This window comes from Rattus norvegicus, chromosome 16, assembly GCF_036323735.1.
Source record: "Rattus norvegicus strain BN/NHsdMcwi chromosome 16, GRCr8, whole genome shotgun sequence".
NCBI classification, from domain to species: Eukaryota; Metazoa; Chordata; class Mammalia; order Rodentia; family Muridae; genus Rattus; species Rattus norvegicus.
The window spans coordinates 73,078,011-73,090,055 of record NC_086034.1 but is presented as its reverse complement, the minus strand read 5'-3'; the positions used below and the strand labels follow the sequence as shown (position 1 = coordinate 73,090,055).

The following is a 12,045-nucleotide window of genomic DNA, read 5'->3' as shown; positions in this document are numbered from 1 at the left end:
GACATCCAGACTGCATGCACTAAACCTCCTTAGGTGTAGATACAGGATTTAAAGTAGACCCCGATTCCTGTGGAGGACTCCCTCTGAGCCTGGAATCTAGGGACTGAGGAATAGGATGACAGCGTCAGCCACAGCGTTGGCCTTGCCGTGGAGAGCATTCTGTACTAATGTAACCAGTCCCTCAGGCGGGGGAGCCTGCCCCGTGTCATAGCCAGCATGCTGTCTGTCCCGTGTCATAGGCAGCATGCTGTAGATGGATGCTGTAGTGGCTTTTTACCTGTCTTCACACAGGCCGGATGATGAAGTGCTTGAGATGCCCAATCGCCTACCACTTTGGAGATGCGTGTGTCGCTGCTGGAAGTGTATCTGTGTCCTCCCACATTCTCATCTGTAGTAACCATTCCAAGCGGAGTAGTCATTCTGCTGCTATAAACGTAGGCTTTTGTTTCGTTTGTGCCAGAGGTGAGTGTCAATCTGTTTTATTTCCTTGTCCTGATGTCATTGGCATATTCCTCCATTTAACTGTGTCTCTGCATTGGTAAGAACTCCAGCTGTCTGTCTCATGGCACTATGTCCCAGCGAGTGCTGACTCCATCCTGTTACGCATAGACTACTAAGAGAGAGGGTTCAGACAGACATCCACATTGTAAGAATACCAACTCTTCCACAAGCTAAACTAACATTTGCATTTTAAAAAGACCTTAAGCTGATATGGTGATATACACCTTTGATCCTAGCACTGGAGAGGCAGGGGCAGGTGGATCTCAGCAGGTTTAGGCTAGCCTGGTCTACACAGCAAGTTCCAGAGACAGCTAAGGCTTTGTAGAGAGACTCTGACTCAAAAAGGAAGCAAAACACAAGCTTAGGATTATAAGTAAGTTGTTGGTCGGTTTTTCTGTTTCACCAATCAGAAGATTATTCTCCTCAGTGTTTGACTTAAAGCAGAGCCTTCCTGCTTTGTCGGGTCGGCTGTTTGGGAGTGTCGTGTGCAGAGCGAGGGCAGCACTCTCTCAGTTGTATGTTTTGTTCATGTGAGCCAAGGCCACACATGTGCTAGTTTAGTTAAGAGCAGCCATGTAGGATTTTCTACATTCGTGAAACTGACAAACTGAAAACAGTATTGTGTCCTGTGGAGGACCAGAGGTGGTATTAACAGACTTAAGTTCATAGTCTGTCTTACTTTTCTATCGCTGTGACAAAACACCATGGCCAAAGTAATTTATAAAGAAAGCATTTACCTGAGAGCTTACTTACAGTTTCAGAGGGTTAGTCCATGACTGTCATGGTGGGAAGCAGAAGCTGAGGGCTCACATGTTGCTATAACCAAAAGGCCAAGAGAGAGCAAGCCAACTGCAGTGGCTTGGCTTTTGAAACTTCAAAACCCACCCGACAGTGCCACAGGGCCTCCAACAAGGCCACACCTCTTAATCTTTCACAATTGATTCTACCAATTAGAAAATCGGGCACTCAAACATAGGAGCCTTAGGCATGATTTACATTTTCAAACTACCACATTCCACTTACTGGCCCCCATAGGCGAGTGGCTGTTTCATTATGCAAAATGCATGTAGTCCAACTTCGAAGGCCCTGTAGTCTCTCAGTCTCAAGGCTTTGTAAAAGTTCAGTGCTCCTTCTGAGACTCAGGGCAATCTTTACATTGGAGTCCCTGTAAAATCAAAGGCAAGTTACATACTTCAACATACATGACACAGAATGTACACTACCATTCCAGGAGGGAAGGAGCATGGTGGAGGAATACTGGACCAAAGCCAGGCAAAAACACTGCAGGGCAAACTCCAAATTCTGCATCTCCATGTTTGATGTCAGAGGGCTCTTGAGATTTTCAGCTCCTTCCAACTTGACGTCTGCAGCATACTGCTCTCTCTCAGACCGCTTCCACACTGTTTGCAGTTCTCTTTGACAGATGTCGCAGGACTCTGGCCTCTCCAGCACTGTGGGCTCTCCAGTGCAATCCATGCTTCATTTTCTCAGCTTCATGCAGTGGCCTCTCTGGGACTGCATGCAGGTACTCCCCTGTCACACACCTGGCATCAACATCCTTCCTTAACGTTGGAGGAAGATGTTACTCCCTCTTTACTTGGGTATTCTTGCCTCTAAAGCCAGAACCACGTAGGAGACACTACCAAGTTCTGCTCCACTGCTTGGGATGGGGCCTGGGCCCTCTTTGAACTACATTTGCATAAACTTTGATTTGTTGGTGCTCTGTGTGTTGAGTAAGCTTTCCTTTCCGTAGGCACTTCCTTTATACCAGTCAGAAACTGAGCCGAGTGGGTCTTGCCTGAGGGCACTTATCCCAGTTCCAAAGGGCGTTTTTAATCATCTCTGAGCAGGGAAGACTTGGCTTCGACATTCAATTTCCTCTGCTCTTCTTTCCGTCTAACTGTACATTGTGTGTTCTCTTTTCCCTGCTTGCTCTTTTTCATTGTGGATGTGCACAGGAGTAATCACTAAGAACCACAGTACAGTCTTATGTACGAGGTCGCCTTGGCCTTTCTGCCCAGGACATTAATCCAAAACTCTTCAGTTTAGCCTCAGGCAGATTCTTAGGACACGGGCAAAACCCAACCACATACTTAACATCCTTCCTTCCCCTCTGCCACGTCATGAGCTGAAGCCTCCATAGTCCACATTGTTCTCACCACTCCTCATTTCCAGACTCCTGCTCGGATGATGGCCATTCAGTCCCGTGGACCGTTCAGCCTTGCTTTCCGAGGCCAGTCTGCCGCTTCTCCACAGCCCTGCGTTACCAAGGCTGCCCACAGAATACCACCCCTCTCTGCTGCTATGGTGGGACGTGGCCGAGGCAGCTTAGGAGGGCAGCACCCAGTTAGGGGCTCACTTGCAGTTTCAGATGCGCCCCATCATGTCAGGGCCATGGCAGCTGGAGCCATAGCTAAAAGCCTGAGTCAAACACCATGAAACCGAGAAAACAAAGTAGGCCTGACTTAGGCTCTGGAAACCTCAGTCCCCTCCCCGGCAGTGACACACCTCGAAGGCCACACCTCCTAATCGTTCTCAAACTGTTCCACCAAACACAGGATGAGTCTATGGGGGTCATTCTCATCCAAACCAGCACATGCTACATGTAAAATAAAACGTCATTGACTATGATACATACTCTGCATCTTTATCTTGGCTGTATTATAATAAAATTCTCCTCTTTAAAATCAGTAATCATTATAAATGTCTGTTTTGCTTAATACTGTCATTTTTGTTTTTAAAAAAATCCATTTTTTGCATTTCCCTCTGTGTAACATTTGAAAGAACTATTAGATTTATCAAGTCTGTTATGTTATATTTAGGCCTCACTGAAGATCAAAACTTTTTGTTGTCTGTTTTTGCTTTAGGACATAGTTAATTTGTTGGAAGTCATATTTTTTAAAAGAGGTTTTCTTTCTGTTTTCTGGTTTAAGATGAGATCTATCTAGAGGCTGGTATTAAACTTCTAAATCAAGTGATCCTCTGCCTTAGCTTCCCAAGTAGCTAGGACTGTATGTTGCAAGAAATATTAAAAAAGCATGGATATACTGTTGCCTGCAAGGCGCGGATGGGCCTGTTCTCATTTCATAGAGACTTTGACCTGAGGCTCTGAAATTTCTCCACCCCACTTGCTAAGTTCCCATTGTGGGTTGCTCCCACACATATGGCTGGCTGGGGTGCCCCACTACCATACCTGGAACTCTGGAGTTGCCATGTGAAAGAAAACACCACACAAACTTAGTTTAGAATCAACAGGTAACTCGATCGCTGGGCCCAGCAGCTAGCATCCTAATTAGTAAGCCATTCAAAATGAAATCCTCCAGGCCCCTGAAATCTTTATTCATTAGGGGAAGGTTCTGCCACATCTGTAGGTATTTTATTTACCACATTAACTTAGAAACATCTAATAGCATTTAAAAACAATAACAACAAAACAACTTAGAAGAGATAGGCAGTTAACGATTAAATAAACACTTCTGTGCTAGCAGCTTGTATACAGTCCCTTCCATAGCTGGATTCTTTACCCTGGGGCTTTCTGTCTTCCTCGGTTTCCCAAGCATAGATGCTATCTGCCATCAAGTAAGGAACACTGAGATTTTCATTTTGATGTGTTTGTTTGTTTGTGGTCTGGGGATTAAACCCAGACTCACACTAGACAAGTGCTCTACCATTCACCCTTATCCCACCCTGAAGTAGAAGTAGCTGCAGTTGCCCTGCTTTGAAGCCTGCAGGAGTTGAACCAAAGGTCTTCATCGAACACCTCAGTGGTGGCAGAAAAGATCAAATGCTAAATAAAAATTTATCCCAGTCTTTATCCCAGAATAGAGCAGTGATCAGAAAGGACCTGAATTGAGGTATGTGTACCTGTGTGTGTGTGTGTGTGTGTGTGTGTGTGTGTGTGTGTGTGTGTGTGTGTGTGTGTGCGTGCGTGCTGTATATGTGTACTGGGTCCTCTGAGAGAAAGCCAGTGCTCTTAACCTCAGCCACCTCTCCAACCCCGCACTGTGGACCTGTAGGTTTGCTGCATAGCGTTAGGACCTCCAGGCAGGTCCTCGAGGCCGGCAGCCCGGTCGCTGCCCTTTTCTGTCTGCTCTGGCCCTTCCGACCCTTTGTCATAGAGTGCCAAAAATGTCACTTTATAACTGGAACTTAGCTTATGTTGGTGTATATTCTAAGTCCAGTTCAGACAGTATTTTAACCAATATTTTTGTGCTATGTTTCATTTAATAATTGATCTCTGATTTGTTTGTTCTCCAAGACAGGATGTCACTCTGTAGAACTCACTGTGTAGACTGGCTGCCTCTGCTCCCAAGTGTGGCGTAAAGGCGTGCGCCATCACACTCTGCTATTTGTTCTTTTTAAATTGGCTGCTCTTTAAAACTGTTTTAAATTTAGGACAGGTAGAAAATGTATGTTTACAGCAACTTTTGCCACTTTGTGAAATTAAACTGATGCTCATTAACTAAGACCTTGAGAATAATGACCACGGGACAGAGCCCCGCCCACCACTCAGAACTAGAACTCTGCTGTCTGTACCTGATCTAAATACCCAAGCAGTGAACTGTATAGCAAATTAGCTTTGTATTAGAGGAAAACTTCATTTTCTCTCATAGCATTTTGCAAAATCAGTCTAAACATACCAGATATTTGGGATTTGAGAAGATTTAAATCCAAGTCTTTTAAGTACAAATGTAAGCCAGATGCGGTCCACCCATTTCAATCCCAGCATTTGGAAAGCAGAGGCAGGCAGATCTCTGATTTCTAAGCCAGCCTGGTCTACATAATGAGTCATGGGACAACCAGAACTACATGAAACCCTCTCTCAAAAAAGCCTAAAAGAAAAAAAAGTACAAACATGTAATCTTTTAAACATTAAGGACACCTATTTAAAAAAACACTTTAATAAATTATGTTTTAGAATTAGAAAATATTGCTTATTTTCTCTTTCTAACCCTATTAAGAATGTTTCTATTCCCACAAAGGATTCTTTCTTAGTTCTTAGTTCCTGGGTATTTAGGATCCTTAAGCCTGGACCATTGAGATGGCCTCATGGGTAGAGGTACGCTGCTAAGCTTAGCAGTCAGATTTGGGTGCCAGGGATGCACCGATGGAGGAGACAGCCCTCCCTGCTCGTTGTCCTCTGGCCTCTATTTGCCTGCATACACAAGTTTGAACATGCACGGTTAATTAATTAAAAATAAAGTCATAAGGCTAATGCTTATGGAATGGGGGCGTCTAGAAATACTTAGAGGTTTTAGGTATGTCTCCAGCCAACCTGAAACACCATAGAAGATACTGAGGTATCTTTCAGTGCAGTTTATGTTATTTACATTTTCATGATTTTTGAGTACTATATAAAATAAAAAACTTAACACCTAAACCTTTCTTTGTAGTGGAGCTGGTAGGTTAGGGTTTTCTTTTTATTTTAATAGTAGTAACAGCAGTTACTTCACATATGTATATCACACTCTGATGCAGAGGATTTGAAGTAATTGCCACAGGTGCTGTGGGAGAAGTGTTTCCTCTTTTATGTGAGGAAGAGCACTAAAGCCAAGCTTGAGTTATTTTCCTAAGGTCACAGACTGGTGAGCGGGGAGATTGTACTTGACCTTCCTTATTTTTCCTTTTTATAATCATGTGGTAGAATTTATAATAACTGTATAGTAGAGGGCTTTTAAAATACATTTTATTCTTTTTAAAGTATAGCCTTTCAGATAGTTTAAATAGCTAGCAAGCTACTCAAAGCCTTTTTTTATTCTCTTATACATTACATCCCAACCAGTTTCCCCTCCCTCTTCTCCTTCCAGGCCCCCTTCCTTCTGTCTCTCTCCTCAGATCCACTCCTCCATTTCCCTTCAGAAAATGGCAGGCCCCTCAGGGATATCTACCAAACATGACATATCAAGTTACAGTAAGACTAGACACCTCCCCTCATATTAAGGCTGAACGAGACAGCCCAGAAGACAAGGGTCCCAAAAGGAGGCAGAATAGTCAGAGACAGCCCCTGCTCCTACTGTGAGAGTCCTACAAGAAGACTAGATAACTGTTACATACATACATACATACATACATACATACAGCATACATACATACACACATAACATACATACAGCATACATACATATATGCATGCATGCATACATGCATGCATACATACATACATATATTATATGCATGCTCTGTGGTTATCATTTTAGTGTCTCTGAGCCCTGGTTAGTGGATTCTGTGGATCATTTTCTTGTGGTGGTCTTCACACACACACACACACACACACACCCGCTCCTACAATCTGTCCTCCCCATCTTCTGTGGGGTTCCTTCCCGAGCTCCACCTAATGTCTGGCTGTGGTCTCTGCATCTGCTCCCATCAGTTGCTGGACGAAGCCTCTCTGATAACAATTATGCTAGGACTTTCTTTTTCCTATCCTAGGTCTCCCGGGTTGTCCAGCCTCTGGTTCCTGGTCCTCCAGGCAGAGTCTATCATGGGCTCCCTCTCTTGGCATGGGTCTCAAGTTGGACCAGTCTGACAATTTCTGCACCAGACTTTTCTCATTTTAAAAATCCCCTTTCATTCATTTTTTTACACTTCTTTGTACTAAATAGATAAAAAAAAATTGACATTGCATAACTTTTCTTACAAGATTCCTGTGTTAGTAGCAGTGTCAAGTTCTATTCTGTCACCTAGTTCAGACTGACCACCCTTTCTTCCTTCCTCCCTCCCTTCCTCCCTTCCTTCCTTCCTTCCTTCCTTCCTTCCTTCCTTCCTTCCTTCCTTCCTTCCTGATTGTTTTTCAAGACAGGGTTTCTCTGTGTAACAGAGCCCTGCATGTCTTGGACTTGCTTGGATTCCCCTGCCTCTGCCTCCCAAGTACTGGGACTAAAGGCGTGTGCCACCATGCGCGGTCTGGTTCAGACATTTCTTGACCCCATCTCACTGGAGGGCAGCATCGAATAAAGATCACACCTACTGGAAAAAGTCAGTGGTGACTCTCCCAAACCACAACTCTTCCTTCTCAAAGCAGCCCCTGTGTGAGACTGCTGTGTCACACAGGCTAATAGCCAGCAGAGGAAGGGACACTAAAACAGCAGTGCCCTGGGCAGACAGTGGCATCCAGCTGCACTGTGGATGTACCTTCAAGTACTGGGGGCCAGTGTTCCAGTGGGTCTTGTGTTTTCTTCCAAATAGGACAGACAGGTAGGCAGGTCACAGCAGCTTTCTAGAACATTTAAGGTGGTAAGCACTTCCTGTGGCAGCGTAAAGGGACTCTTCAGGGAAGTCAGGGAAGCAGGGCCGCTTCATTCTCACACACTCCCATCCCCAACCATAAGGCTTGATCACGTAATAGGTGCTGATTTCCCTCATGGAATCATGGGTAGTTTCATGGCAGCTCATCTCTTTCTGTTTGTTTCATATAGGGCTGATAGTTCAGGACCATTCAGACCCCATGTTCAGTTCCTATGCCTATAAATCCCACTACCTACTGAGTGAATCAAACCGTGCTGAGTTGATGAAATTACCTATGATTCCTTCTTCGTCAGCTTCCAAAAAGAGATGTGAGAAAGGTAATAATGACTGAATAGTTTCTCTCATGTTTAATTTCTGCATTTTCCTTTTCTCTCTTCAAGTGGAGGGGGGATGTATGCCTGTCGAGCAATGCCTGCTGCTTTTTGTAGGTCCTGCCTGTGTGGTTATGACTGTCTTCATATGGCTACGGAGTTATCAAAGGGCTTAAAATAATCCTGTCATCACAGAGTTTTACTGTTCTCCCTGACTCAGTTTTCAGTGCTCAAAGATGTTTAAAATACAAAGACTAGAATTGTATATAACATAAAAGACTTCCTCATTTGCTTGACGTAGAATTATCATTCATGTTAGACTAGAATAGCCATGATAGGGTTGTCTCCCCCTTATAAGCTAAACAACCAGAAAGGCTATTTAGAAAAGAAAGGCGAGCAGCAGATGCTGGAGAAGAATGTTTCTGGACATATTCTATGATTTTCTTCCTAAATGTTCACTTACGATGAAAACAAGTCCCTTCTCGTAGGAGGGGAGCTGGGGTTGGGGCCACACCCCAGATACCGGATGGTGAAAGGCGGCCTAGCCCGACTACTGATGGATACCTCATTCATAAAAATGAGCTAAATTTATGTTCACACTCTCTCCAGCCATTCTTGAAAGCAAACTCTTAGCTGTGCTTACCTTGCCATAGCCTGTAAGGGGAAAGTGACCTTATGTTTGATTGGGGGAGTTTTTATCCCAGAGGATAATCAGTGAGCTTAGAAGGTATGGATAGGCCTTTGCTTAATATATTCTTATTATCATGTACGTTCAGAATTGATAAAGAAATAGCTCACCATTCATGCCTACTGTACCATGTACACATGTCACAAACTGGCTTTTATCAGTATTTGTTGTCTGCGCTGCCTCTCTGATCTGTGCTCGCTCTTGTTGGCTCAAATGGTGACTAAGAACTGAAGTCACGCTGTCTGGAGGTAAGAGCCACCAGGAGCGCTGAGAGGCTGCCTGCCTGCTTTGGGTTGTAAGCTCTCTGCTGAGGTCAGCCTGCAGCGCCCTGTTCGTGATGTCATAGGCCTCCAGAAGGTGGGAGGGGCCTGCAGTACTCCTCACAAGATAGAAGTAGTCTGTCAGTACATTTATAAAATTAGGTTAACTCAGTTGTTTTGTTTCTAGCATTCAGTATTAACATTGACATCAATTGAAATTATTTTGAGCCCTCTACTTAGCCTGAATGATATATTTCCTCTCTTGTATCTGGAAAACAGGTTTTTTTTTTTCCTGGTTTGTTGGTTTTTGTTTTTTTGTTTTGCATAGCACCAAGGCAGACCATTCAAGTTTTCATTTTTTTTTCTTATCTTTCTATACTTTGAACATTTCTATCATGACAGATTCCACCAATTCTGGCTCTGTATTTCCTCTGAAATAAGACTGAACGTTTGGAACTATTTACACTAACACTACACATGAGCAGCCCAACTTCCACAGTGGCGCTAATAATAACATGTCCTCTAAGGCTGGCTTCAGGACAGGCCTCCCTCCGGTCAGTCCTTTCCAATGGACTTAAACACCTGTGCAGAGCCTGGCGGTGTCGCCACACACCTTTAATCCCAGCACTCCAGAGGCAAGAGGATCTCTGTAAGTTGGAGGCTAGCCTGGTCTATGCAAAGTTCCAGGATAGCCAGGGCTACACAAAGAAACACAGTGTTGAAGAAAACAGAAACAAAACAACCCCCCCCCCCCAAACATCCAAGCAGCTGAAAACTGAACTAGTTAACCACACTGATAGCTGTGGCCAAAGGGGGCGGCCACTGTGAAGGCTGGCAGAGGAAATACAGTTCTCTGGTCATCAGGGTGTGTCTAGGTTTCCTTTTCTCATGTAACCATTGAGGTTTGAAGGTGCAAGAAGACAAGATTTCTGGAAATCTTCAAAAAGCTGGAGCATGTGATGGTCAAGTTCTGTAGAAGGCTCTGAATCTGTTGCCTGTGAGACTAACTCTGTTTTCTTGTTGGTTGTAGAACTGACTGGTCAGTGGGAATGTCCCTTGTCTTCAGTGGTGACCTTTCTTGTTCATATACACACTAGATATACCCAACCCCACCCCTCATGTTTATTCGTTTGCATTCAAAGTATTGCTCTGTTTCAAAGAGAGGGCTTAGCAGGAACCTGAAAGGAAGGACTTGCACGTAATCCTCCTCCGTTCTGCACTGACAGTTACGCAGTTTTGTGCCATCAAGCAGTGGTTCATAGGCTATATGAGTTTATATCTGGCTATGCCTTTAACTGTTCAACACGCTAATGCTTGCTTTGCTTTTGGATCATAGTCTCTAGCTGTCAGGTGTTTCTTCAGTCAATACAGGTAGAGAGCTGAGCATGGTGGTGCACGCCTCCAGTCCCAGCACTCGGGAGACAGGCAGGAGGGTCACCGATGGGAGGTGCGAGCTAGCTACCCATCTCTAAAAAAGGGGAGAAGTTCTTCATCTTGAAATGCAAGTTTGTTTGGTTGGTATGGTTTTGAAAACGTAGGTCATAATTAGGGAGCGGGCCGTGGTGATGAGATCGGTACAGACCACTGCTGGATAGCCGGCTTGACTGCCTGCTTGCACTGGGAAGTATGACGCGGGGCTACCAGTGAGAACTCGTGTTCCACCTTTGTGTTAGAAGAAAATAAGTACTGATCAACTATTAATTGTCTTCATTCCTGGCTGATTTTATTGCAAAGGGACTTAGTTAACAGTGGATTAAATTAAAACAATTGTTACTCCCTCTCTGGGCCCTAAAGAACAAAAGAAAAGCTACTTGTTTGAAAGCCTCTTTTCAAATCTACATGGGCTAGAGAGGCTCTGTGCCTCTTGTGACATTTTACCTAGCCAACACCGGATTCCCCGGTTGCTTCTGTTCAAAAGGAGCAGAGAGTTGGTTCCTCCCACTCAAAAACTCCATTCCTAGATGCCCATTTCTTAGAAACTAGCTCTTCCATTTGTTTCCTAGTTTGATCCATTACTCTGCACATGATTCAGTCTCTTTGCTTCCCATTTGAATAAAGTCTGATGTACTTAAGAGAACTCTCCTTGCTTGTCTCGATTACTAAGGCTGTCTGTTTGTTTCAAGGTGGAAGATTGCTCTGCTGTGAATCGTGCCCTGCTTCCTTCCACCCAGAATGCCTGAGCATAGACATGCCCGAAGGCTGCTGGAATTGCAATGACTGTAAAGCTGGCAAGAAGCTGCATTACAAACAGATTGTTTGGGTCAAATTGGGAAATTACAGGCAAGTTTCCCAAGCAGATAGGAAGTACTACTATTGCAGTGGGGTTCACGAGCTGCAGGGACTGCGGTTAGCACAAAGGCGGCGAGACAGGCTTGGCTCCCCGAACAAAAGGAAAGACCATGGTGGTTGGTCTGGATTTTCAGGGAATTGCAAAGGTTATTTTGCTCATGAATTTTTGTTTGCCTTTTTCTTTAAGAGTGGGTTTTTTATTTTGCTTAGGTTCTGAGAATTATTTTATACTGATGAATTATGCACTACTAAATTTTGCAATGAAAGGATTTACAAAAAGAATATTTCGTTTTCTTAGTATCTTAGTTTTATATTGGTTTTTAGTTTGTTTTTCTAAACATTTATTTATTTATTCATTTATTTATTTAGTATGTATGAATGTTTTACCAGCCGGTATGTCTGTATCTCATATGTGTGCTTGCTGTGGGAGTTAGGCGTCAGGGCTCCTGAGACTGAGCTCCAGACAGCTCTGAGCTGCCTTATGGGTGCTAGAAATTCAGGCTTCAGGAAGAGCAGTAAGTACTTTATTTATGAGCACTCTCTCCATACCTTTGATTTCTAATTTCTAATGAGATCAAGAGTTTATAGCTTTATCAGAATAAATCCATTCAATCTTTTTGTTTGTTTTTGTTTGTTTATCTGTTTTCGAGACAGGGTTTCTCTATATAACAGCCCTGAAACTTGCTTTGTAGACCAGGCTGGCATGGAACTAACAGGTCCACCTGGCTCTGCCTCCATAGTGCTGGGATAA

General features: G+C 43.9%; 1 protein-coding gene across 13 annotated transcripts in view; it reads left to right on the top strand.

Moving 5' to 3' along the window:
• Nsd3 (nuclear receptor binding SET domain protein 3) overlaps positions 1–12,045 on the top strand; it is a 113,335-nt gene that overhangs the window by 80,027 nt on the left and 21,263 nt on the right. For 8 of the 13 annotated variants that reach the window (XM_039094399.2, XM_006253309.5, XM_006253307.5 and 5 more), the window contains 3 exons: positions 292–462; positions 7,917–8,063; positions 11,129–11,285. In XM_039094399.2, the coding sequence (XP_038950327.1) occupies positions 292–462; positions 7,917–8,063; positions 11,129–11,285 (475 nt within the window). Of the gene's footprint in view, positions 1–291; positions 463–7,916; positions 8,064–11,128; positions 11,310–12,045 lie in introns of all 13 variants that reach the window. The other 5 variants (XM_063275246.1, XM_006253311.5, XM_063275245.1 and 2 more) reach the window with 2 other exon arrangements.